This window comes from Heloderma suspectum, chromosome 7 (assembly GCF_057233095.1).
Source record: "Heloderma suspectum isolate Gila_16-S chromosome 7, 16-S_ref, whole genome shotgun sequence".
In the NCBI taxonomy this organism is placed as follows: domain Eukaryota; kingdom Metazoa; phylum Chordata; class Lepidosauria; order Squamata; family Helodermatidae; genus Heloderma; species Heloderma suspectum.
Genome location: NC_139464.1, coordinates 32,067,509 through 32,095,267, shown reverse-complemented (window position 1 = coordinate 32,095,267; position 27,759 = coordinate 32,067,509). Strand labels below are relative to the sequence as shown.

General features: G+C 46.1%; 1 protein-coding gene across 2 annotated transcripts in view; it reads right to left on the bottom strand.

Annotated features, from left to right (window-relative positions):
• Nucleotides 1-3,202: 3,202 nt before the first annotated feature.
• SLC37A3 (solute carrier family 37 member 3) overlaps nucleotides 3,203-27,759 on the bottom strand; it is a 41,461-nt gene continuing 16,904 nt past the window's right edge. The window contains exons 7-15 of one of the 2 annotated variants that reach the window (XM_084809540.1): nucleotides 26,267-26,363; nucleotides 24,185-24,269; nucleotides 17,851-18,050; nucleotides 16,725-16,866; nucleotides 15,868-15,969; nucleotides 15,081-15,128; nucleotides 13,528-13,679; nucleotides 11,879-11,944; nucleotides 3,203-10,897 (exon numbers count right to left, since the gene is read on the bottom strand). In XM_084809540.1, coding sequence (XP_084665666.1) covers nucleotides 10,805-10,897; nucleotides 11,879-11,944; nucleotides 13,528-13,679; nucleotides 15,081-15,128; nucleotides 15,868-15,969; nucleotides 16,725-16,866; nucleotides 17,851-18,050; nucleotides 24,185-24,269; nucleotides 26,267-26,363 — 985 coding nt within the window. In that variant the 3' untranslated portion in view covers nucleotides 3,203-10,804. The remainder of the gene's footprint in view (nucleotides 10,898-11,878; nucleotides 11,945-13,527; nucleotides 13,680-15,080; nucleotides 15,129-15,867; nucleotides 15,970-16,724; nucleotides 16,867-17,850; nucleotides 18,051-24,184; nucleotides 24,270-26,266; nucleotides 26,364-27,759) is intronic. The other variant, XM_084809542.1, reaches the window with a different exon arrangement.

Here is a 27,759-nt window from a genome sequence, read left to right as displayed (position 1 = left end):
GGAGGATAACTCAGTTCTCTTCCTATTTTCTCTCTGTGTTTAAGCATAGTTTATTTTAATATAATTAATTGCATTTCTATATTGGTCAACAACCGATGCTACACATACGCAGCCCACAGTTTCCCATACGTTGCTTGGCGACTAGTCAGCTTTAGCACTTTTTACCTGGGAAGACAGAAGGAAAATTCAAAGTGATCTTGATGGGCTGGAACGCTGGGCAGAAAACACAATGAAATTTAATAGGGATAAATGCCAAGTTCTGCACCTAGGAAAAAGAAACCAAATGCACAGTTACAAGATGGGGGATATTTGGCTCAACAATACTACAAGCGAGAAGGATGTCGGAATTGTTGTCGATCACAAGCTGAATATGAGCCAACAAAGTGATGTGGCTGCAAAAAAGGCAAATGCTATTTTGGGCTGCATTCATAGAAGTATAGCTTCCAAATCACATGAAGTACTAGTTCCCCTCTCCTCAGCACTGGTTAGGCCTCATCTTGAGTACTGTCTCCAGTTCTGGGCACCACACTTTAAGGAGGATGCAGACAAACTGGAGAGGGTTCAGAGGAGGGCAACAAAGATGATCAGGGGACTGGAAACAAAGCCCTATGAGGGGAGACTGAAAGAACTGGGCATGTTTAGCCTTGAGAAGACTGAGGGAAGATATGATAGCACTCTTCAAGTACTTGAAAGGTTGTCATGGAGAGGAAGGCCAGGATCTCTTCTCGATCATCCCAGAATTCAGGACACGGAATAATGGGCTCAGGTTACAGGAATCAAGATTCCGGCTGAACATCAGGACAAACTTCCTGACTGTTAGAGCAATACAACAATGGAACCAATTACCTAGGGAGGTGGTGGGCTCTCCCACACTGGAGGCAGTCAAGATGAGGCTGGACAGCCATCTGTCAGGGATGCTCTGACTTAGATTCCTGCATTGAGCAGGGGGTTAGACTCAATGGTCTTGTAGGTCCTACTATTCTGTGATATGATTCTATGAAGCCCCACTTTACAGGTTGATCACTAGTGTAAAGATCACACCATAGCAAAGGAATTGTGTCCCTTACCATCCATGATGTTACAGGCACTATCAAATAGTCTGCTTTGCAACATCCTTGTTGACTGGGAGCAAGAATGACATTTTTCAAGAAATATTTTGGTACTGGAGGAATGGGCTAATGCAGTCTCATCCCCAGCCCAGACAGTGCTTCACTAGAAAGACATTTAGACCCAAGCAACAAACAAGGGGTGTGGAACTGCTGTTCTGGAACAGGGGTGACAGACCTTTTTCAGCCCATAGGCTGAACTCCAAGTTGAGAAGGGACCCAGGGCCTGCATTCCAGCAGTGGGCAGGGCTAAGGACAGATGCAATTCTTACCCAATTGGACACTGTCTCACTGAGCATACAAAACACAGCGATGTTCTAGGCATATCTACTCAGGAGTAAGCCCCGGTGTAACAGCTTTCATGCCTGCAAAGCACAACTCAGTTCTTTGTAGAGCATTTAAAATTTTATTGCCTTTCAGTCCCTTTCAAATACCTTTTAATTCTACATCTGAGACCCTCCTCTGAGGGATGTCTGAAGAATGCCAACAAGGAAGAGGGTCTTCTCAGTGGTGGCCCCCCAATTGTGGAATCGTCTCTGTAGTGACATCCACTTGCCACCAACATTGTCATTTTTTCAGCACCAGGTTAAGCCTTTCCTCTGTTCCCAAGCCTTGGACAGCATACAATAGGGCTTTCTTAATGTTGGGGGGGCAGGGTATCAAGTCTTGGTAGTTTTAATGTTAATCATTCTTAACTTTTTCAAACTGATTTAAGTTTTTGTATGTTAAAGATTTATATTATATTCTATCATATTGTGAACTGCCCAGAGTGCTTTAGCTATTGGGAAATATAGGAATGAATGAATGAGTGAATGAATGAATGAATGAATGAATGAATGAATGAATGAATGAAATACCTTGATTGCTCTAGGCTTGACCCCTTTTGTCCCTGCCGCAGGCACTGTGCCTTTAAAACCTATATAACAGGTGGACATACAAAGGTACAGCCTTTCTAAGGTGGAGATTTTCACCACAGAAGACTGCAACCCAGCGAATTTTTACCTACCATCAGGGCCACTGTCAAAGGTAAGCATGGTTGGGCAGCCGCCAGGGGTGCTGACCCCAGCAGTGGGCCTGCTAGCAAGAGCCCCCTGGCATTGCTCCTCCTTTTCATCACTGCAACCTGCTTGTTCACCTGCCTCTCACTCTAGCCCGGACAATGGTGATGGTGAAGAGGTGGTGAAGTCGATGCCACTGTTTGTTTGGTCACTGGCTCTCTGCCTGTCAAGCAAGGATGAGAAAGAGGAGGATGTGGAGCAAAAGCAAGTGGTGACAATGGCAGTGAGAAGGTAAACTCACTGAAGGAGGGGGCCCATTGAGGGTGTCTTGCCTAAGGACCCTCAAAAACCTGGAGCCAGCATTGCCTGCCATGTGGGTTTTAAAGCTTCAGTCAAGGAAAACTTTGCAACCCTAAGTGCCTACCAACCCTAAGTGCTTTGCAACCACCCTTAAGATGCAGCAGTATGCAAGAAACCAAAATAACTCCACTTGCAAATGAAATCATTTGCCCTCTGCAGAGATTTGATTTCTGTGTGTGATCAGGGGACAAGGACAGCACCAACGTCATCTGCTGCACATCCTTGATGTGCATGCATCTGACAATGGGTTGGCACAGAGGCCTACATGTGTACAGCCCAACACTCATAGGGCCAAAATATCATCTATACATCATGAAATGGACAACTGGGCCTATGCTCATGGGTTTTAATGCAAATATGGTGTCTAACATAAGACAACAGAGTGAGGGTGGAGCCAGCTGGAACTGTCATAATCTCCCACCATAAGTAGAAAACAGATGTCTGACTATACAGCAATTGATCATTTTCCTAGCTCTTCTAATATGCCCCATGCTTTACAATTGGCTTCCCTCACCTGGTGCCCTTCAGATGTTTTGGACCACAACTCCTAGAATTCCTGATCATCAGCCATGTTAACTTCAGTTGATGGGAGTTGAAGTCCAAAACATCTGGAGGATCAGGTGGGGGAAGGCTGCTTTACAGTCATCACATGTGGCCACAAAATGACATTTGAGAGGAGGAAATGCACATCACCCAGTGTCATCCCAACAGCAAAACAAAATGCACACGCAGAATTGTCCAATTTGCCAAGAATAATTTATTCCTGTGAAACTTATCTGGAAGGTTGACAGCATCCCCCCCACCTTTGCACAGAGTCAGAGGATCTTAAATGGGAAAATATGGGGTGAGGGAAGTGTCTAACTGGTTGTCAGTCATCAAGTACAGTGTGTTTCAGAGCACCCGTGGAACGGTTTGTGAATGTCAGACTTTGAATGGAAAACTTGTTAAGCCGTCTAATGCAGTGCTGAGGTGAACAGTTTGTGTTGAGGTTTATGGCTTAACCTGGGCTGAAGGAAGACAGGCAGCCCAAGTGTGGTAGAAATGGACTTCTGAACACACAGTCTGTGTCAAAACTAGTTCCACCACAGCCTTCCCCAATCTGACACCCTCTGGATGTGCTGGACACAACTCCCATTATCCCCAGCCAGTGCAGCATGGGTGGAAGTTGTAGTCCAATACATCTGGAGGGCACCAGGTTGGCGAAGGCACCTTTAGAATATGTCTGTCTTCATCCTTGGCCAGCCCAGAAATGTACGAGGACTGACATTTCAAACTTGGGATTCCGAGGGCTTATTCAGACAACCGCTTTTCTTCAACCACCCTGGTGCTGTGCAGATACATGAGGTGGGGTGCTGAACAAGTATCAGACCCTCTTCAAAGATCCAGTGGATTTTTGTGGATCTCCTTTAACAAAAAGTGGGAAAGTGATTGTGTGCATACACCCTAAAGGTTAGGAAAGGGTTCTTAGGTAGGAAAGGTCCAGAATTCAAAGCATGTCGCTTTCATAATAAAGTCAGACATTTAAGGGAGCAATCCTGTGGCCCCTAGACAGAGTTTGGGGGGCAGAGAATAGGTTCCTGGATCCGAGGTCAGAGACAGCGCTCCAACCTCAGAGCCAGGAATACAAGCCTCTCTCACGCTGGCTGCCTCTCCAAGCTTGTAAAAACGACTTTGGAGTGAAGGGAAAGGGGGCATGCTGGTGGGCAGGGAGGGAGCTGGGGAGGCTGGCTTACACCGTCTCTGCAGGACTCCCCAGCCTTCTTCCCTCCTGGTGTGATGCGCCCACCTAGATAGGCGAAAAAGCCCATCTAGCCAAAAGGCAGAGTGGGAGGAGAGCAGTTCTCCCACGTGGCACTGGATGTCCGTAAGCCTGAGTTTGGAGGTTCACAGCCATCCTGATAGGACTGCATCCTAAGGACCAAAGAACCTCTCTCTTCAGGATAAACCACAGAACAGTTGATGTTGCAACTGAGTAGGGAGAAAAAAAGTTCTAATTTACATCTTCATGCCACTGATAGATTAGATAGTTAAACTAAGAGCAAAGAGAGGAAAGATTTCCCCTTCTTTTTTTTAAAAAAGGGAACACCCAGAAATTAAGTTACCACATCCTGAAGAACAGTGGAACTGAGCAACACTGTTGGATAAGAGCACACAACAGTTGAGCAACACTCAATTAAGTAAGAGGCCCTTAAAACACCAAGAACATTTTGCTCACGGGAGTCACAACATGATTCAACATCTACATTCATAAATAATTATATTAAAAAAGAAAAGCTAGCACTGTACATTTAGTATTTATAAAGGCATTTTTGGGAAAGAAAAACCCAACCCCCTTTCCCCCAAATTCACAATTAAGGGCACAGTCCTATGCATGTTTAGCCAGAATAAACTCCCACAACTCCCAGCATTCCCCATCCATCCATAGGATTTGCCTTAATTAAGTGCTTTTCTTCCCCCTCAATCTCGGCAGGAGCAAGAAACCAGGCTGAAAATGCATGGCTGAGGAATCATCCAAGTCAAAAGGCACAATGTATGGTTTTCAGACATGGGTTGAGGATTTGAGGGCCACCCCAGTGACCCAAAGAACACTGTGCCGCATACCTAGATCCAATTTACCTACAGTCTACTTTTTGCAATGTGCACTGAATCTGGGCAGGAGCCTGTGTACCCCACTCTTTCCCCCACCCGCAATTCAACAAAAGAACAGTCAAGGTAACAGTGGGCTGGATCCAACAATACCAGTCCACAAATCCATCCCGTACGTGTGGTAGGAAGCAAGGGCCCACTTTCACTCCATACACATACTAGATATCGCCCCCAGGGGAACATAATGAATATGGCTTGTGTGCGTGTAAAATTCCAATAAATGTGGATAGAGGTTGCCCAGCTGATACCCCACCAAATAAAATCTAGGAATGGACTGCTCCAAACAGCCTACACACAGTGGAGAGCAAATGTGAGCATGTGTGTTCACCCTGCAGGGATCCACAGTGTCCAGAAGAGGACAGGCACATCAGGTGGGCAAGGAGAGAAAGCACAACCACCATGCATGGGAAGAATGGGGGGCAGGTATCACCTGATCCAGCCCAGTGTACTGCTACTCCTATTTCTGAATTTATAGGGCAGGATGAGACATTAATCTCTTCATGGATCACTGCCTTGTTGTGGCGAAGGGGCTTGCATAACTCAGTGAAGCCATAAGCTATGCCGTGCAGGGCCACCCAAGATGGACAGGTCATGGCTGAGAGTTCTGACAAAATGTGGTCCACTGGAGAAGGAAATGGCAACCCACTCCAGTATTCTTGCCAAGAAAACCCCATGGAACATATCACAAGGCTAAAAGATTAGTTTTGAAAGCAGTCCTAAACATGTAGTTAGGCAGTAGTGAACCTCTATACCACCCAGGAATGCTGAAGTGTAGAAGGAGTCTCTCTGGCTGGTCTTGAACAAGGTAATTCTCAAGGCTAAAAGATATGATGCCGGAAGATGAGCCCCTCAGGTCGGAAGGTGTCCAATATACTACTGGGGGAGAGCAGAGGGTATTTCCAAGTAGCGCCAGAAAGAGTGAAGCAGCTGGGCCAAAGCCGAAAGGACACTCAGCTGTGGATGTGTCTGGTGGTGAAAGGAAAGTCCGATGCTGTAAAGAACAATATTGTTTAGGAACCTGGAATGTAAGATCAATGAATCAAGGTAAGCTGGAGGTGGTCAAACATGAGATGGCAAGATTGAACATCGACATCTTGGGAATCAGCGAACTAAAATGGACAAGCATGGGCGAATTTAATTCAGGTAACCATTATATCTACTACTATGGGCAAGAATCCCTTAGAAGAAATGGAGTAGCACTCATAGTCAACAAAAGGGTGGGAAAAGCAGTACTGGGGTACAATCTCAAAAAACAACAGAATGATTCAGTACGAATCCAAGGCAAACCATTCAACATCACAGTAATTCAAGTCTATGCTCCAACCACTGAGGCCGAAGAAGCTGAGGTTGATCGGTTCTATGAAGACCTACAACACCTTCTAGAACTAACACCAAAAAAAGATGTCCTCTTCATCATAGGGGACTGGAATACTAAAGTAGGAAGTCAAGAAATCACCGGGATAACAGGCAAGCATGGCCTTGGTGTACAAAATGAAGCAGGACAAAGGCTAATAGACTTTTGCCAAGAGAACACGCTGATCATAGCAAACACTCTTTTCCAACAGCACAAGAGGCATCTCTACACATGGACATCACCAGGTGGTCAATATCGAAATCAGATTCATTATGTCCTTTGCAGCCAAAGATGGAGAAGCTCTATACAGTCAGTAAAAACAAGACCTGGAGCTGACTGTGGTTCAGATCATGAGCTTCTTATTGCAAAATTTTGGCTTAAATTGAAGAATGTAGGGAAAACCACTAAACCATTCAGGTATGACCTAAATCATATCCCTTATGAATATACAGTGGAGGTGAGGAATAGATTTAAGGGATTAGACCTGATAGACAGAGTGCCTGAGGAACTATGGACGGAGGTCCGTAACACTGTTCAGGAGGAAGCAACAAAATCCATCCCAAAGAAAAAGAAATGCAAGAAAGCAAAGTGGCTGTCTGAGGAGGCTTTACGAGTAGCTGAGGAAAGAAGGGGAGCGAAAAGCAAGGAAGAAAGGGGAAGATATATCCAACTGAATGCAGAGTTCCAGAGAATAGCAAGGAGGGACAAGAAGGCCTTCTTAAATGAACAATGCAAAGAAATCGAGTAAAACAATAGAATGGGAAAGACTAGAGATCTCTTCAAGAAAATCGGAGATCTCAAGGGAACGTTATGCGCCAAGACGGGCATGATAAAGGACCAAGAAGGCAGGGACCTAACAGAAGCAGATGAGATTAAGAAGAGATGGAAAGAATACACAGAAGAACTATACAGGAAAGATCTGAATGTCCCTGATAGCCATGATAGTGCGGTCACTGAACTTGAGCTGGACATCCTCGACAGTGAAGTCAAGTGGGCCTTAGGAAGCACTGCTAACAACAAAGCTAGCGGAGATGACAGTCTTCCAGCTGAGCTATTTAAAATCCTAAAAGATGATGCTGTTAAGTGCTGCACTCAATATGCCAACACATTTGGAACACTCAACAGTGGCCACAAGACTGGAAAAGGTCAGTTTACATTTCAATTCCAAAGAAGGGCAATGCCAAAGAGTGTTCACACTACCGTACAATTGCGCTCATTTCACATGCCAGCAAGGTGATGCTCAAAATCCTACAAGCTAGGCTTCAGCAGTATGTGAACTGAGAACTACCGGAAGTACAAGCTGGGTTTCGAAGAGGCAGAGGAACTAGAGATCAAATTGCCAACATTCACTGGATCATGGAGAAAGCAAGAGAATTCCAGAAAAATGTCTATTTCTGCTTCATTGACTACGCTAAAGCCTTTGATTGTGTGGATCACAACAAACTGTGGCAAATTCTGAAAGAGATGGGAGTACCAGACCACCTTACCTGTCTCCTGAGAAACCTGTATGAGGATCAAGAAGCAACACTAAGAACCGGACATGGAACAACCGAGTGGTTCAAAATTGGGAAAGGAGTACGACAAGGCTGTATATGTCGCCCTGCTTATTTAATTTATATGCAGAGTACATCCTGAGAAAGGCCGGGTTGGATGAATCACAGGTCGGAATTAAGATTGCCAGGAGAATTATCAACAACCTCAGATACGCAGACGATACCACCCTAATGGCAGAAAGCGAAGAGGATCTAAAGAGCCTCTTGTTGAGGGTGAAAGTGGAGAATGCAAAAGCTGGTTTGAAACTCAACATTAAAAAAACTAAGATCATGGCATCTCGCCCCATCACTTCCTGGCATAGAGAAGGGGAAGAAATGGAAGCAGGGACAAATTTTATTTTCTTGGGCTCCAAGATCACCGCAGACGGTGACTGTAGCCATGAAATTAAAAGACGCTTGCTCCTTGGGAGGAAAGCTATGGCAAACCTAGACAGCATAGTATGAAGCAGAGACATCAACTTGCCAACAAAGGTCTGTATAATCAAAGCTATGGTTTTCCCAGTAGCAACGTACGGCTGAGAGAGCTGGACTATAAGGAAAGCTGAGTGCCGAAGAATTGATGCTTTTGAACTGTGGTGCTGGAGAAGACTCTTACGAGTCCCCTGGACTGCAAGGAGGTCAAATCAGTCAGTCCTAAAGGAAATCATAGAATTATAGAATAGTAGGGTTGGAAAGGGCCTACAAGGCCATCAAGTCCAACCCCCTGCTCAATGCAGGAATCCAAGTTAGAATCCAAATCAACCCTGACTGCTCATTGGAAGGACAGATACTGAAGCTGAAGCTCAAATGTTTTGGCCACCTAATGCGAAGAGAAAACTCCCTGGAAAAGACCCTGATGCTAGGAAAGACTGAAGGCAAAAGGAGAAGGGGACGGCAGAGGATGAGATGGCTAGATAGCATCACTGATGCAATGAATATGAACTGGAGCACACTCCGGGAGAGAGCGGAGGACAGGAAGGCCTGGCGTGCTATGGTCCATGGGGTCACAAAGAGTCGGACATGACTGAACAAAAAATGAGACATTGAACAAAACAGCTACCCCACAGTCAATTTCTCCTCTTCTGTAATATCAAGTTCAACTTGCTAATGTCCCAGCACCATTAAACTGTGCATTTTCCTACTCTCATTCTACAGCATAATAATACCAGGACGTTGAACTATGTGGAGGAGAATAGGGAGAACTCAACAGAGGAGGGCAGGGGGAGGCTGTATATTTTGGTGGCAGCTCCGCACATTTTGTGATGGCTAGTTCCACCTTCAGAATGCATTTGGTGCAGGCTGAAGGATCATTCAACCATGTTTTTTTAAGCTAGGACAGAGGAGTGTGACTTGGATGACTCCCCAACAAGTAAGTAAGACATCTTCTCAGAGGTTACCAAAGACAGCAAGTTCTCACAGCTGATGAGACACCAGAGATTAACCCCTTCCTATTTGATCAGCTGCTGAAACCCATTCAAAATCACGTTCATCTTAATTTTAAGGACTCTGGTAAAACTGTGCCACCCTTCTGCATGAAATTATTTAGCTCTGCACATCTCCAGAGACACACAGCCTCACTCTCACACATGAGGCAGTTAAGAGAAAAATAAATCAAGTATGGAATGCAATTGCACTGTTAGACACAGGAAGGTTAAATTAACAGAGGCCAGAATACCTGGTCAGGACAAATACTTAGAAATCAAATAAAAACACAGCAACCATTCTTTTTTATGTGAGTGCGCTAAGGATCTGGGCTGCTCCCCATAATTTTCTGCTATGTAGTTTGTAAACACACATCCAGGTAGGAAAGCAGGAGGCAGGTAGTTGGCACAATCAGTTTGCAAAAAAACCTGCACTGGGCTGGCCATAGGTGAATTTGAAACAACGTTTTGGTATCGAATAATGAAAAGGTCTTTGCCTTGCTTAAAGAAGTTGCAAAGAAGACTGTCAGTTTTAGACATCTGGCAACTGTACAGTGTCCAGATGTAGCATAAAGACACAAGCACATAACAGTACAAAGAATATATGAGGGGCCGGTTTATTCAAAGTCATCAGTATACGATGGCGAAGCTTTTCCTGGACTGTTCTACTTCAAGCAGCAGGTAGGGCTTGCACATTTGAATGATTGGTCCCAGGGCATGGTCTGGAAGCACATAAGGCTCCCACAGTGCTGAAGCTAAACAGGTCTGGGCCTGGTCAGTGCTTGGAGGGGAGACCACCTAGGAACCTCATGTAGCCACCTTAAGCTCCACGATGGAAAAAAGGTGGGATATAAATGTAGTAAATACACAAAATAAATAAATGATCACCACCACCACCCCATTAACATTTCTTCCACAGAGGCAACTAGCACAACAGGAAGAGAGCATGCTTGAATTCCTTTCCTGGACCCACTCATTTTCTATGTGCAAGGAGATGAATTTTGTGGGAGAGGATTACAAAATGAGATTTCCCACCTGCAGCCCAAAATGCTGCAGTCCAGCAAAGGTTCTACCGGTGGAGTCTGACCACTGTGTAAACTGGCCCCTCAGACAGGAGGTAAACATCGGGAAACAACACCCCTCTCTGGCCCATTCAATGAGCCCTCCAAACATACAGCCACCTCCACATGGCCACGGCAGATCTTAGGACAGGATTCAGATGCTCACTGCTCAGCAGCACACCCTTCCGCGGCTGTTTTTAACCCACTCCGAGCTTGGCAGATGTAAATAAAGAAGTAAAAGTGAAGTGCTGGAAGTTCTGAAAAGCCCCTTTCCCCTGGGCGGTCTTCCTTCAGGAGTTCCATTGAATGGTGGCAAGAGGGTGGTGTCAGCCAGCCAACCTGCGCAGGCGCCTCTGCGCCAGGAGCATGTTGATTTCCTTCACTATTAAAGGTGTGATGAACAGTACTGTTAAACTGGTCTGTAAAAGAAAGGGGATTAAGGACTTCAGCCCAGGTGCACACTGGGGTTCAACAATGCCGTTATGGCATCAGCTCTCTGGGTCGTTTCACATGCACGACACCAAGGGTGGGCAACCTATGGCCCTAGGGCCTCATTTCATGTGTCCCTCTACATGCCATCAGTTCAGACCTCTGGCAACTAAGCCAACTAAGTAAATAAGCCTTAGGATAGGCATGTCAACCTTTTAGAATAGGGAAGAGCTACAAAAAAGCCAGGAAAGCACCAAATGTTTGGTGGTTGTGGGAAAGGGGGTGGGGCCTGGGGAAAGGGGCCTGGCCTTCTGGAGGGCCGGATTTGACCCCTGGGCCTGAGGTTCCCCTTCCCTGATGGAAAAGATCAGAAAACCTGATCTTTTCTTCAATGAGAGATGCCACAGACAGAACCTGGGACCCTCTGAATGCCAAGCACATGCTCTACCAAGAGCTGCAGACCCTCCCCACAAGTGCTCAATAGGGAACTGCAGCCCAGCATGACTCCCTAGGCAGCTATGAACAGTGTAACAGCTAAGAGACTGAGCTATGAATGAGGAAATCTTTGGTTTGACTCACACCTGCCATTAACATAACAGGGCTGCAATCCTATATACTTATTTCCATGCAAGTCCCACTGAATTAAATGGAGCTTACTTCTGAGCAGACACGTATAGGATTGCACTGTGGCCTTAGCCAAGCTCTCTCAGCCTCAGCCACCATCTGCAATATGGGGAGAATAATGTTCATCTACTTTACAAGGCTGTTGAGAGGATTACAGTAGGATGTACGTGAAGTGCTTTGAACATTTGAAGTGCTTTACAGTTGCTAGGTACTTTTTTAAATCTAAAAATCCATTGTTGTCTCCCATCAAATTCCCATCAGGAACTATTTTTCCTCTAGCCCCAAGTATAATAATAATAATAATAATAATAATAATGATGATGACAACGACGACGACGATCCCTTACCATCAGAATGAAGAAATAGAAGACCCACATCCATCCCAAGTTCTCCTGGATCAAAGATACCAAGTACTGAAAGTAGGGGGGAAAACATAGTGAGAGTTTAGGTCATTAAGGGACACATAATGTGCAAAGACACTTTTCCTCCTCGCCCCCCTCTCGCTCCTGGAACACGGCAGGTCAGCAGAGCTTGCAGACGGAGCTGGCGTGGCTTTCCACTGCACCACAAAGACATGGCACTTCTTTAGAGCATTTGGAAGGGGGCCTGTATGGTGACAGACTGATGTTTCCCCTGCTGATCTTATATGATTCTGCTGTCCAGTAGTTTTTATTGAATATTCTGATCTGTTTTAATATTTTATGGAGATTTGTTAGCTGCCTCTGAGGTCTTTTTTGAAAGACAGAAAGATGGGATATAAATGTATGTATAAATGAAAAGGGGGGAAAACTTCTTCTAATTCACAAAAGCTTCCTAGCCTGGGAGTCAGAAAGTGGTACTTAATTTGCAAGCACCAACCAAGGAAGTGAACATATATACAAACCTAGGCTGGAACTTCAGAAACCACTACAGACGGGGCTGTAATCTATTATTTACTTACTTTGCAGCATTTATATACCGCTCCACATATAAACAGATATATGGGAGTGACCAAGAATAACATCAAGCAGGACGGCAGGGCTAATGTAAAATAGGGCAATGTTCCCATGTAAAATAGGGGCTTCATGGCAATACCTGCACTTTTGAAATGGGGCTTTCATAAGAAGTTTGGAAACTAATTTCAAGATTCCATTCAGGATTAGGAATATCTGTGCTAGATCAGAACAAAGTACTGTCTAGTCCAGCATTCTGTTTCCACAGTGGCCAACCAGATGCCCCAACGGGAAGCTCCCAAGCAGAACATGAGTGTGATAGCACCTTCCCTCTCTTGTTCCTTCGCAGCTGGTATTCAGAGGTATACTGCCTCAGATACTGGAGGCGATGTTCATTCATTCATTCATCCATTCATTCAATTAATTTATGAGTTGCCCTGAAACCAAAGCTCTCAGGGCACCCATAGCCATCACTACGTGTAGCCTCTGATAGCCTTTTTCTCCATGAATTTGTCTAATCCCCTTTTAAAGCCAGCTAAGATGGTGGCCATCACCACATCTAGTGGTAGCACATTCCACAGTTTAACTATGTGGTACTACATGCTGTGTGGATCAAGAAGTACTTCCTTTTGTCTGCCCTGAATCTCCCAACATTCAGCTTCATTGGATGGTACTAAGTTCCAGTGATATGAGAGGAGAAAAACTTCTCTCTGTTTTGTGAACATCTTTCATGTCCCCTTCCCTTCTAAACTAAAAAGCCTGATACCGTAATCTTTCCTTGTGGGGAACTTGCTCCAGCCCTCCAATCGTCTTGGCTGCCCTCCCCAGCGCCAGCTCTACAATACCCTCTTTGAGATGCAACAAACATCAGGATCAAGATGTGGCTTTAGTGAAATGTTACAAGGACTACTGAAAGGAAGAACTTCAATAGTGCTAAATCTAAAGTTCTCTGGCAGGAAGTTTTTACCCTTTAAAAAACACAAGACGTCAGATCCTTCTGATCTTTGCTCATTCTGAGGTGAAATCTAACGAATGAGTCTGAATCCTTTTGGGATCTTTCTCACCTGCCCCACAGCTGCTCCTATGCTTCCGGTGCCATCCACAATTCCTGTCACAGTTGCTAGTGCCTCACTGCTCCCTTTCACCATTTCCTGATGCCCCAGATCTGCAGAAATGGCGGAACTGATCATGTTCGAAGGACCTCCAATGAAAAAGCCTAAGGACCATCAAAGGAGAACACAGAAGAGAATGAGAGTCGTGCAAAGGATAGGAGCTGTTTCTGATACAAGCCAAGATGTCCTTAGCCCGAGTATATAGCACTTCCATCTGCCCTCAGCTGGCTAAGGGTCCAGTTCACTCATGCATGCAAACATAAAATGCATGAAGTTTGTGAACTAAACTGACTTAATTTAAAAGCACTGGCCTGGTTCACACGTAATGACGAACCATGGTTTAATTAACCATGGTTTGTTGAATTGAGGGTTGTTGTTATGTGCAAACCCAGAACTATAGATTAACTATGGTTAACTACAAACAACCCACAAAGAGAACCCATGGTTTGTTGTTGGGTTGTAAGCTATGGGTTGTTTAAACCATGGGTTTTCGTTACATGCGAAGCCAGAACTATGGTTGTTCACGCGTTGCTTTGCCAGGCTACAGAGACAGTAGGCAAGAATGGCAAAAAAAACCCAGCCTCTTCGTATGCCAGTACTACAGTCCTGCAAAGGCAGTTGGGATACAGGGAGGGAGTGGGTAAAGGAGGGAAACAAAAAACCCAGTGACTGAGAAAACAAACTATGGTTTGTTTGATCATCTGCTAGACACACTCTGGGCAGGGCAACGAAACATGATTTAAACAAGCCATGAGTTAGTGTTACATGTGAACCAGGTCACTGACTGGTTTCACACAACACAAAAACCCACACTCAAGTTTGAGTATAAGTTGAGGGTGGGTTGTCACTGAACCATGGGTTGTTGTGTTGTGTGAACCCAGCCATGCTAATAAACCATGGTTTGTTCGCCATGAACAACCCACAGCTCACAATCCAACAACAAACTATGGGTTCTCTTCATGGGTAGTTCATTGTTAACAAACCATGGTTTGTTAGCATGGCTGGGTTCACACAACCCACAGTTCAACAACCCACACCCAACCCACACTGAAATTTGAGTGTGGGTTGTCATGTTGTGTGAACTCATTGTGCTCAAGATGATGCCAAAGTTCTGTCTATTGAAAGCTCCTTCACACATCCAAGAGTCTTGTGGTGTATTAAAGACTAACACATTTATTATGGCATAAACTTTCATGGACTAGTTTGCTTCGTCCAACCCATGAAGTGTTATCCTAATTGCCGGGTACATATACACATCAGTGTTTGGCTCGGAAAGGCTCGGGGTATTCTAGCTACTGCATCATGACCAATCTACCTCTGTAGGGGGAAAGGAAAAGAGAATATACAGTAACCCCTTACAGCTATGGCCAGAAAAGCCTTGCAGCACACTAGAAACTTAACAGATCGCCGCTCTCTTCTAATATTGATGAGATTTTATTCTGCTGGGACTAAGTCTTCCTTGTCTGCTCTCCAGCCATACTGAAATGGCAGTACTGGCCCCTTACCTGTAATTGCCATGATAACTGCATTGATAGGTTTACTGTTTGGTGATCCTATAAAGATGAAAAAAAACAACAACACCCTGAGTTTATACTTCTTCTTTGGCACAGGTAGAAAAGAGTAAGAAGAGGTGAGGAACTGATCTTATGACAGTTTCACCAAGGATCTGTGCTTGGATGATAATCAGAGTCTGTTTTAATCTTCTGTTAACTTAGTCTGCCTTGAGCTTTGTCTTTACTGATGGTTACTGTATTACTGCCCCTTTAAATCAGGGGTGAGCAACACATGGCATGCACCTTGTTTCCTTCTAAAATGGGGGGGGGGTTGCTGCACAGCAGAAATTTCAACAGGGGGAATTTTGGCAATGGCAGGCTGAGTTCCAAGGTGGCGGGGGGAGTCAATGCAGCCCCCAGGCCCCTGGAAGTTGCTTTTTATTTAAAGCAGAGGTGAACAAGTGGAATACTGGGAAAAGGGAATAATTTGACTCCAGGGCAGATACTATGACTGCTGTGCTCTATTTAGGCTTCTGTTGAATGTCAGAGTGGTTCTGGATCAATACCACTGTCTCCTTCATCGTAGGTCAGGGCCTACAACTCCCACGACCCCCACCCTTGGCTGTGCTGGCTCGGGCTGATGGGAGTTGTAGGCCAAAAGATCTGGAGGGCTACAAGTTGCTTGCTCCTGTTGCAGATAGATGAGGCTGCACTGTGTCTGAAATCAGACAAGGTGACAAGCTGGCGGCACCTGACCCCACACTAATCAAACCCATATACTGAGCAGAGAAATACTCACGGCTGTATCCAAAGAGAGATGCAACAGCCAAGATGAGGCTAACGGCTAGCACCGGAGCTCTTTTCTGCAGCACATCAGAGATGTACCCTTGGATGGTGCCACCTGCAGAAATAAAGGGAATGCCGGGCCTCCTGGTTAGGAATGCCAAAAGCACCCAGTTGTGTCTTAGCCACTGTAAATTGCACCAACAATAGCAAATCACAGTTCAGTACAAGTAAAAATAAACTCGAGCATCAGATGTCCTTGTTTACAACAGGCCAGAAATTGAGGTTTCTGAGTTCTGTGGAGGTTTCTGGGTTCTTCTTATAGCTCTTAGACCACGCCCCTAGACCAGGGGTGCAGAAACTCAGGCCCAGAAGCCAAATCCTGCCCACCTGGGGTCCCCAGAAGGCCATGCCCCCTTCCCACCATCACTGAAACTTTGGTGGTTTCCTGGCTTTTGTGCAATTTTTTCCCATCCTAAAAGGTTGAAATGGGTCTCCTAAGGCTTAGCTACTGGCAATAAGTTTTAAGCTAAAATAGGCTGGTTATTTTTGGCCCCACTGCTTTTGCCTTTAGCCCCACCCCTTGAAAGCTTCTCCAAAATGGAATTTGGCCCTCAAGCTGAAAGAAGTTATACACTCCTGCCCTAGGCAAAGTCACACCTCTGTTTCCCTAGCCTTCGAAAGAGATATCCTAGATGCAAAACAGCCCCAAATCAAGGTGTTGAGACAACACAATTTGCATCATATCACTGGCGTTGGCTTGGCTGAGAATCAGAATCCCCACCCCAACCCTGCCACATCCAGTTCTGATCTTAGGGGGCCCAGCAAATCAAGGAAAGGAAAAAGCTGTTGCAGCTTGTTTCACATGCATACCTATAATCCCTCCGACATCATACCAAATCGAGAGCTTGTCAGCTTCTGCCTCTTTCCATTTAAAATTGTTGCTGAGGTAGAAGGGCAGCCAGAAGAAGAAGGAGTAGTTCACTAGCTTCAAGCAGGCATAGGCCAAGGAATACTGAAACAAACAAACATGCACACCCCACAATGGAAAGCCATTAGGACTGAAGCACCCCACAAAACAAGCCAGCCTGGTATAACGCAGTTTGTGTCCCTCCAGATGCTTTAGCCTACAGCTGCCATCAGTCCTAGCTAGCTTAGCGAATGGTGAGGGATCATGGGAGTTTTATCCCTCCAGACGTTCTGGCCTACAAGATGTCCATCCCAGGTGTAATGGGGAGAGCAACCTTCCCCGACCTGGTGCCCTCCAGATGTGCTGGACAGCAACTTCCACCATCCCCCAGCAGCATGGCTACTGGCCATCTGGGCAGCACCAGAGGTTGCGGAAGGCCGAGAGCCAGGCTTGGGGTGGGGCGGCCTGGGTTCAAATCCCTGCTCTCCCAGGAAACTTGCTGGGCAGCTCAGGGTCAGCCCCCATCCCTCAGCCCAACCCAGGCCACTACTGGGGGGAGAGAACAGGAAGCGCCAGACAAGCCGCCCACCCTCCTGTCCTGGCTGTGAATTTTCCAACATTAGAGACACTGGCTACTCTCAAGAGATCCTAATGGCATTTTCCTACAGCAGAGGTTGCAACTGTGGGAACGTCCGGGGGCCAGGCTCCTCGAGGCCCTGTGTAGTTGCTGGGGCAGCCCCAAGTTTTTAAAAGGGGGGACAACACAGGTTTACTGCCAAAAATTAGGCAGCAAACCACTCTGTAGCACTACAGGGATTAAACTTACCTTCTGTCCAAATTAAATTTAACCCTTTTGATGCTCTGTAACAGCTATGCAGCGCCCAAAGGGCCAAATATATCTTGTAAACAAGCAACATTTGGCCCTTTTGACACTCAGTAGCAGCTACTGACCCCATTTTTCATTGAAGATATGTATTTCTTAATTTGGGGGTGCGGCAGGAACCACATGCACCCCGAGTGTTCCTCACCCTGCTCTAGAAGGTAGAGAGAGAAGTGTAAATGTGTTTGTGACTTGTAGGGAGACCTCACCAACATAACACCAGGTAGACAACACGCCTGAAAAAAACCAATGGCCTCGGGCTGGGGGCTGCTGATGCTGCTGCTCAAGTCAGTGTCCTGAATGGAGTAATTCTGATCCTCGTCGTCTTCGTTGCTGCCGCCGCCAATCAACGGCTCGCTGGCACCTTCTTCAGGAGCACCGTCACCCTCTTCACCAACTTCAGGGAGGCCTGGGAGAACACATGGAGCCGCAAACTGGAAAAACAGGATAACGGAATCCCCTCTCCCAGCGCTCGCTCCTTTGAGTCCTTTTTCCCTCCCTTCTGAATTCACTCGCTTGCTCTCCCATACCTCAGTCCTCCTCCTCCTCCTCTGGCTTAGAAATGCTTCTAGATGGTGTTCTGCAGAGTCAACAGTTTCTACCCCTGGTCTTCTAGCGCTCTCGAAAGTATTCCTGTCTGATCCTGGCGTCGGCTCTGTCTGCCCTGAGTGTCTGGCCATTAGTTGGAAGACACAACAAATTAGTGCATTCTCTATTTGGAGGGTGGCTGAACGTCCCCCAACTATAAGATCCAGATTGCTGACTGCACTGGCTGTTGGCTGGGACTCAAAAGTAGGACACCTCAATCTACCAGCAGGGTTTCTAGTGGAGGAACTGGAAGGAAGCCCCTCTACTGGACGCTTGCTAAAACCATCTGAGCTAGAAGGTCGCCACACATCCAGTTTTAGCATCTCTACAAATCCACTCTTCTTCTGCAACTATTTCAGCTTCCGCCGCAGGCTCCTCTGCGGTACATATCCGTGTGTACAATTGGCACATGCATCCTGTACAGATTTAATCACCGAGCTTGCCATGCCTAACCTTGAAAGGACCTGTGGCCTTTAGTAGCTGCAGAGTACAAAATGCTTGGGAAAACGTAAGAACTGTCTCACTTGGAGATCTCCATCAGCCGCCATTCCATCAGGCTGCATCTGAGTGACAGGTGAGACAGCAAGGCCCCCTCCATCAGCTTGGCCGGAACCAAGCAACATTTGGCTCCTCCCTCCCAGAACGGTCTCCCTGGGCCATTCCGCTTTGCTGCATCTGAGGGAGATCAGACACAGCAAGGCCCCCTCCATCAGCCTGACTGGGACCAACTGCCAGGTGGCTCTTCCCCTCCCAGAACTATCTCTCCCAGCAGCCATTCCATAATTTTAAACAATTGGCAGAGGACCATATTTGGCCCACGAGCCTGAGGTTCTTATTTATTTATTTATTTGTTTATTTATTAAATTTATTAATCGCCCATCTGGCTGGTCACCCAGCCGCTCTGGGTGATGTACAACATATAATAAAACAGTTTAAAGCAATGAAATTCTACAATAAAAACATTTTCTAAAATACTCTAACCCACCCCAAATGCCTACCTGAACAACTTTTAATGCATGGTGGAAGCTCATTAAAGAGGGAGCATGACGGAGTTCCTTAGGGAGGGAGTTCCAAAGAGTGGGGGCCACCACAGAAAAGGCCCTCTCCCTCATCCCCAGCAGTCTAGCTGTCCTGGCTGATGGGACAGAGAGAAGGCCATCCGAGGCTGATCTTGTTAAGCGGCCTGTCTGGTGTTGTTGGAGGCACTCCTTAAGATAGGCTGGGCCGGAACCACATAGGGTTTTAAAGGTCAAAACCAACACCTTGAATTTGGCCCGGAAAACAACTGGTAACCAGTGCAACTCCTTCAGCACTGGAGTGATGTGATCTTGCCGGCGGCTGCCTTTAATCAGGCGAGCCACTGTGTTCTGTACCAGCTGCAGCTTCCAAACCGTCTTCAAGGGTAACCCCATGTAGAGCACATTACAGTAGTCTAAACGAGAGGAGACCAGGGCATGTACTACCGATGGGAGCAGATGGTCGGGAAGGAAGGGGCGCAGCCGCCATATCAGATGGAGTTGATACAGCGCTGTCCGGCTCACAGCTGACACCTGAGCCTCCATGGACAGCTGGGAGTCCAAAATGATCCCCAGGCTGCTAACGTTTCAAGGGTAGCCGTACCCCATTCAACACCAGGTCAACATCCCCCAGCCTCCTCTTGTCACCTCCAGTACATGCACTCAGCAACCTTGGTCTTCCAGAGAGGGGGTCTGGTGAAGACTCAGCAACCTTGGTCTCCCGGAGAGGGGGTCTGGTGAAGACCAAGGACTCTCGGTAGATAACAGCCACTCCCCGTCCCCAATCCCCAGCCCTCGGCTGCTGTGCATACAAAAATCCAGCTGGACACATGGCCGCAAGAGTTGGAGCAGCAGCCTTGGCCAGCCAGGTCTCCGTAATACATGCCAGGTCTGCACCCTCATCCAGGATCATGTCATGGATGAGGGAGGTTTTCTGGGTAACAAACCTGGCATTGCAGAGCAGCAAACGAAGGCCAGAAGATGGAGTCACACCTCCCCCAGCCATCCTTTGGCTCTGGACAGGCCCAGAGCAGGAGACAGATACTACACATCTCTCCCTTGTTCCCCTTACCTGGCATGGCCTACCCCGAGCACTCCGCCAGTGCCTACCGCCCAGCCTCGGTAAGTTCTGGCCCCCAACACTCCCCCCACTGCCTCCATCAGGTGGACACATGCCCCCTCACTCCCGCCTATCAGGCAGGCTACCTCACTCCCCCCTATCAGGCAGGCTACCCACCACCTCTTCACCCTTGGTATGAAAGAGACAGTACTTGTAATGGCTTATTTTTCTTTTTGTTTCATGTCTCTCTGAATGCAAGACCTTATTTTAGAACTATCAACCTCCTTGTGTGTTTTGAAGAAACGTGGTAGATATAGTAAAGAAATATGCTAGATTCGCCATGGAATCCAGTGCAAGAGTGTTGGACTGGAACTTGAGAGATCTGGGTTCGAGTCCCCACTCAGCCATGAAATTCACTGGGTGACTTTGGGCCAGTCACTGCCTCTCAGCCTAACCTACCTCACAGGACTGTTGTGAGAATAAAATGGAGAGGAGGAGACTATGTAAGCTGCCTTAGGTTCCTTGCAAGAGGAAAAATGGCAGGATTTAAATGTAATAAATATTTTTTTTAAATCCAGCACTTTATGGCCAGCTAGCAGAGCAAGATGGAGATACCCATTCCAGGATGCTTGTTCTCCCCACACCCCAACAGCATTGCGTAATCAGAGATATACTGGAGGTAGCCAACTCTTTTCACAGCCCATGGGAAGCATTGCCTGCCAAAATTCTCTGAGGCTTGCAGCTATTAAAGGCACAGGCCCCCTCCAAGATCACACATTGCCTTCAGCCTAACCTTCCCTGGGGGGTTATGAGGAGGAAATGAACCCTGCATAAGCTGCTCTTAAGAATGGGACCTAACGGAGACAAATTCTTGAGAGCCAGTGTAATGTAGTGGTTAGAGTGTTGGACTGGGAGTCGGGAGATCTGGGTACGAGTCCCCACTCAGCCATGGAAGCTCACTTGGGCCAGTCAAAGACCCTCAGCTGAACCTGCCTCGCAGGGTTGTTGTTGTGAGGATAAAATAAGAGAGGAGGCCACCTTGGGTTCCTTAAGGAGGAAAAAAGGCAGGATAAATGTAATAAGTAAACATAAACCCATTTCTAAGTTGCCATAGCACGCAACAGTGCCTTTGTGAATGACTGTTTTGCTGGCCTTGGACACAGCACTGCTTAAGACATCTACAGGTGTTGCATTCCCAACAGTGCCCAGAGTTGGACTCCAACAGAAGGCCTCCCATGGCGATATCTGCAGGCTCCAGAAGCCACATCCTTCACTCTGGGTTGGCTAGGCAGCTAGGTTATTAACTGAAGCTGAATATTGGGAACGTTATTATTAACTATTATTTATTCTTATTTATTAGAAGCATTTTTGCCCCACTCTTCAGCTGAAAGAGGCTTCCAGAGCCACTTACAAAGATCAATAATACAAGAGTCGCAGCACTCACGCTCACACTCTAAGAGACTTGGCGGAAAAGGGAGTGGGTTGAGGGTGGGGGGAAGCAAACTCAGGCACTAGTGCTTGGTTCAAAATTCTTAAAACTAGCCAGCTGGAATAGGAACAGTTCAAGGAGAGGAGCCCAAAGTTGCTGGTCTCTCAGCAGACCCGGTGGAGTGCCCAGCTTCCCTACTCTTCTTCCCTCTGCTTCAGCCCGCTACAATGGCTGCTGCCAGGTGACAGCTGATGGAGGGAGGAGCCTGATGGTAGCCCGCTTCTCAGCAGAGCTGATGGAAGCGCTGGTCCCCTTCTCTCCCTCTCCTCAGCCTGATGGAATCGGAGCACGTTACACCATTGTTGAACCCATTGCCCTTGCTGCCAATTGGCTTCTGGGCCCAAGTGCTGGAGATGACCTTTAAAGCCCAATACATTTTGGGACTGCCTTCTCCAAGATGAGCCTGCCTGAGTATTACAATCATCAGAGACCCTCTTTTGTGTCCGAAACTCATGGCTTAAAAGGGACCAGAGAAAGGGCCTTTTCCATGGCTGCACCCAGATTCTGGAATTCTCTACTTGAGAGATCAGCCTCACCCCTTCCTTGATGGTCTCTTGCCACAGCATGAAGACCTTCCTTTTGGGGAAGGGTTTCGGTGGTTCTAGTGATTTTAGTCAGCTTTAGTTAGTGGGTCCTTTCTTTCTTTTTTTTTTTTTTTACTGCTATTCTGTAAACGGTTTTATCTTTCTGGGTTTTGCTGCTCTGTTTCTTCATTTACGTCATGTATTTATTTATTTACTATATTTAATTTCTACACTGCCCAATAGCTGAAGCTCTCTGCACAGTCCATAACAATTAAAACCATAAAATACAAGATGATAAAATACAAGATAAAAATTTAAACATTTAAAACTACAGCATACAAGTAAAAATAACCAAATAGAACCTATCTGCAGTGCAAAGATTTAAATGTTTCATTGTATCTATATCTCTATATTGAATTTCTTTTGCTTTGTTAGCTGCCTTGAACCCAGTGGAAATCTGGGATTTTTTAAAAATCTGGGATTTTTATTTGGGAAGAAAAGGAAAACACATATGTGGAAGTTGGACAATGAATCCATTGAACAAATGAACAACTTTAGATATTTGGGCCTTAATTTCAACGCCCGACTTTCGTGGAGACAACATCTAGATGTAATTAAGCTGAAATCATCCCAGTCTACTCAATCTCGCCTTCAGTTCTCTTGATCACAAAGGGGAAGTTTGGTTGCCCCTGCAGTTGAGATATTTCAGAAGAAGGAAGTTTCACAACTGACGTATGGGGCTGAGGTATGGGGATACACGGATGCCTCTATTTTTGAGGTGGTTCAGAACTCTTATGAGATCTCTCTTAACTGTCCCCCGGAGTACACCTGGGGCCCTTCTAAGGGCAGAAGTAGGAATGATTTCAGTTAAAGCATCTATTTACGCTGCTCTTGCTTTGTATTGGCTCAAGTTGACCCATATGAGCGATTCCCGCCTTCCAAAAAATGCTTTCAAGAGCAACTTCAGACCCCATACCAAAAGGCTTGGGTAAACCTGACCAAACCTATGTTGCAAGCTTATGGAATTGATACGGAGTCCTTTCCTTCTTTCCCTTCTGATAGAGTATAGCAGAGGCTTAAAGAAAAAATTTATCTTTATTCTAAGTGGATGGATTTGGTTACAATCTCACAAATGCCTTATTCTTGCTGGTACCCATTATATAAGACGTCATTTGGTCTGGAGAGTTACTTTACAACTCTGACTGTGCCTCACTTACAGAAATCATTTACAGCATTGCATCTACAATGCATGCCTTCTGCTTTCTTGGAGGGAAGATTTGACAATACCCCAGTCCAGAGACTCTGTATCTGTGGGTCTGGGGAGGTTGAGGATGTCTCTCATTACTTACTAAGATGCCCTCTCTATGGCCATCCTAGGCATAAATTTCTTGTCATTATTTCCCAGAGCCTCCTAAATAGGACACCTTTAGAACAGGTATGTGTCCTTCTTTCTGGCACTGATGCTTTCACCACTGCCCAGGTAGCAAAATTTGCCTTGGCAGCAAGGAAAATACATGCCAAAGCCCAAAATGCCTACTAGGGATGATTCTGTTGAATGTATGAATTTATGTATATACAAATATGTGACTGTACTGTATTTTTTTTTCTTTCTCTCTCTCTCTTTTTAATGTACATTGTGGTGGCCTATGGCTTTAAGCAATAAAGTATCGTATCGTAAAATAAATAAATAAAGAGAGGCAGCACCACGCTGACTCTCAATGTCACTACCTAACGTGGATTTTAGAGAAGCAGGAGCCAGGCAAGTGGTGTGCAGAGACAAGGTTAACGAAGCACTCAGCGCAACCTTGGCAAGTTAGCTTGCGAGCAGGGAAGTCAAAGCAGGTGGACGATGCCCCATCTACGCACCTATTTCTTTGGGAGAAATCACAAGGCCAAAGAAGACAATGACTCCTCCAGCAAACTGTACCGATGCTGTCACTAAGAAGGCATACTGAAAGAGAGAAAGCAAAAGTGGATTCTTCACATGGCTCTTTGGCTTCCTCATCTTAAAATTAAACCAGGGGTGTAGAACCTCTGGCTCAGGGGCCAAATCTGGCCTTCTGAGGTCCCCAGAGGGCCACACCCCCTTTCCCCTGTTCCCACCCCCTTTCCCCCCCAACCACTGATCATTTAGCGGTTTCCTGGCTTTTGAGCAGTTTTTTCCCCATTCTAAAAGTTTCAAATGCCTCTCCCAAGGCTTACTTACTGGCAGTAAGAGCTTGAAGCTAAAATATGCTGGTGTTTTTGTCCTGACCCTTTTGGTTTTGGCCACGTCTCTGCTGGAATGTGCCCCCCCCCCCCCGCAGCTTCTCCAAAATGGAATTCGGCCCTTCGGCCCAAAGAGGTTCAACACCCTTGAATTAAATGATGAGTGCCACCTTTTTAAGCATTGCCACCTTTTTGCCACCTTTTTAATGCCACCTTTTTAAAATGAAATGCCACCTTTTTAAGCATTTCATGCCTTCACAGGCACTTCAACACCAGTGAAGTATGATTGACAAATTCCTTAAGAACTGCCAAATGCGAGAGAGAGAGAGAGAGAGAGAGAGAGAGAATGCACAACACTTGAAAAAGAGCATCAATATGCACAGTGCAATCTTTGCTTGCATAACAGGCACACTTAAGCATAGTTTTCTTCAGGGAAAAAAAGCCATGGGTTTTATTTCCATTCATTTATTTATGCTATGTTTAGCCTACTTTTCAATCCTGCTGAGTCCCCAATTAAAAAGATACTAACAATAAAATAAAATTACAAAGCAGAGCCACAAAATGAAACTTGAGGGTCAGCATTAAAAGACAACCAATAACACACTCACCATGAAAAGCCTGTTTAAACAAAAAAGGAGTTTTAAAAGCCTGCTTCAAATGGGCAAGATTCTAGATCCGTCATACAGTGTTGAGACACAAATTCCAAAGCTTAAGGGTCACCACCAAAAAGGCTTTTCCAGCTCTAACGAATGGTAGGGTCATCAGATCTTATCCCCAGATCTCGGTGAGCAGGAAGAAAATACTGACTCCAATCTCCTGGGCTGACATCTTTAAAGCCTTTAAGGGCTCTAAAGGTGAGCACCATGAATTTAGCCCAGAAACAAAGTGGGAAACAGTGGAGCTAATAAAGAACAGGGGTTTTATGGTCCCTGAAGCTAACACCAGATACTACTATGGCTGCCTTCTTTTGGACTAGCTGCAGTTTCTGGACAGCCTTCAAGGTCAGCTCCACTTAGACTGCATTGAAGTAGTCCAGATCAGAGGTTAGCAAGGTATGTGTCGCAGTATGCAGGCCCTTCTTTTCCAGAAGGTATGTACCTGAAGAATCTAGCCAAAGCTGACAGTTTGTCCTCCTGGCCATAGCCCCAATCGAAGTTTCCAGGATCAGGCCAGGATCCAGGAACACTCCTAAGCTATGACCCTGATAATTTCAGTTATTTGTGACCCCATCGAAAATAGGCATTCCCATCACCCCAATAGAACTGCTCACCACAAACAACTTCATCTTGTCTGGATTGACTTTCAATTAATTCTCCCTCAACAATACCAACAATAGGTGCCTAGCAAAGAGATTGCATCACCCAGGTTCAGATGGAAAAGTGGAACAGAGGTGAGGGTCATCCGTCTGTGGCTCACAAACTACTCCATGCCGCCAAAAAAACCTCATCCAGCAGCTTCATGTAGATCAGGGGTGGGCAACTTGTGGCCCTCCGAGCTTTTGGCCTCCAGCTCCCATAATCCCTCCCCATTGGCTATGCTGGCTAGGGCTAATGGGAGTTGTCAGCTAAAGATCTGGAGGGCCAGCAGTTACCCAGCCCTGATGTAGATGTTAAGTAACACTGGAGATAGCATGGACACCAGAGACAAGGTCCCAAGCTGGGGGATGATCATTTTCCACACCGCAAAACAGGGCTAGCCCTAATCCGCGTAGGAGAGAAACAGCAAGGCAACTCTACACACCTCATAGCCATACTGCAGAACCGAGGAGGCAAGGAATGCTCCGAGGATGTTGCCCACTGAGGCACAGGCGCTCCAGAGTCCAAACACAAAACCCCTCCTGAGTGCAAAAGAAAAGAAAAAAATCAAAAGATGAGTAGTCAGGCAAATGCTGAGAATGGAAGTCAGGGAAGACTTCGATTTATGCCCCATGGTGAAATTCTCCTTCTAAATATGTTAGACTACAAATCCCACCATCCCCAACTGTGAGGGTGATGGGAGCTGTAGTCCAACCCATTTGGAGGGGCACCAGGCTGGTTTAGCCTTTACAGGTCTGTTTACTTCATTAGGACTGCCAAAGTTGTTAGTTCATAGACACTATACATGTGCTGTCCGCTTGCTCTTGCTAGCTCTGCCCCTTTGTGAACTTCCTCATTCTGGGAGAAAGAGGTAAGTGTGACATCCGTATCTCATGAAGGGTGGATGAAGCTTAAGAACCAAAAGTACCATGAAGACATACATGTCACCTGGCCTTTTTTTTTTTGCAATCTGCAGTGTCTCTCATGCACAGAGAAGGAGACAGGTGGGTAGAGCAGAGAGCATGACACAACGGCATCTAGGCCATATTGCTCCATACACCAGATCACAGTTCAAGCAGCCACCTTGCAGCTTCTAATCTGTGTGTAAAATCCACTCGATGCAGGACTAGGGATGTTGTGGGAGTTCAAGAGGGGGGTGTCCGGCGGACTCCCGCCGCCCCCGCACTTGGCCTCCTGGACTCCATTCCACGAACCGCCGCACCTGCCTGACTCAGACCATTTACACCTGTAATCGTACGCCTGCGATCTTGAGTAAATGGCCGCTTTACAGCTGCTACTTGCATAAAAGGCCCTTTACGTAAAACAATGACCCCCCCCCCATTTTTACACACAATAGCAGCTTGCTGAGGCATTGGGCGGCCATGTGCCACGCAGTGGGCGCCTGTGAACCACCTGGTGACTCACCACACACAGCGAGAGGGGTGGTTGGTCGGCAGGGATCTGGTGAGCAGCACACGAGGTGGACTTTAGCGAGGCCATCCATCACCAGGCCTTTGAAGATGACTCAAAAACTCCAACTGCTACAGAATGCAGCCACTTACATCCTTGTTGGGGCTAGATGGCCAGATCATTTTACACCAAATCTGTACCAGCTACAGCTGTATTTTATTCTATACCAGCTGTATTTTATTTTATTAAAATTTACCTTATTTTAACGGGCTTATTTTAAAATTGTCTAAATATAAGGTCGTCTGATCATTTATTGATATCTAATTTTATTGTTTTATACTGTAAGCTGCCTTGGGAAGACTGCAGTCTTCAAAGGCGGCAAATGTTTTATTATTATTAATTACTATTAATAATAACAACAACAATATTTTCTCTGCTAGTTCCCAACATCTTAAAAAGAGAGAACAACCAGCTTATTTTCTTTATAAACACCAAGAAAGCACACAATACCTTCACACAAAAAGGAAG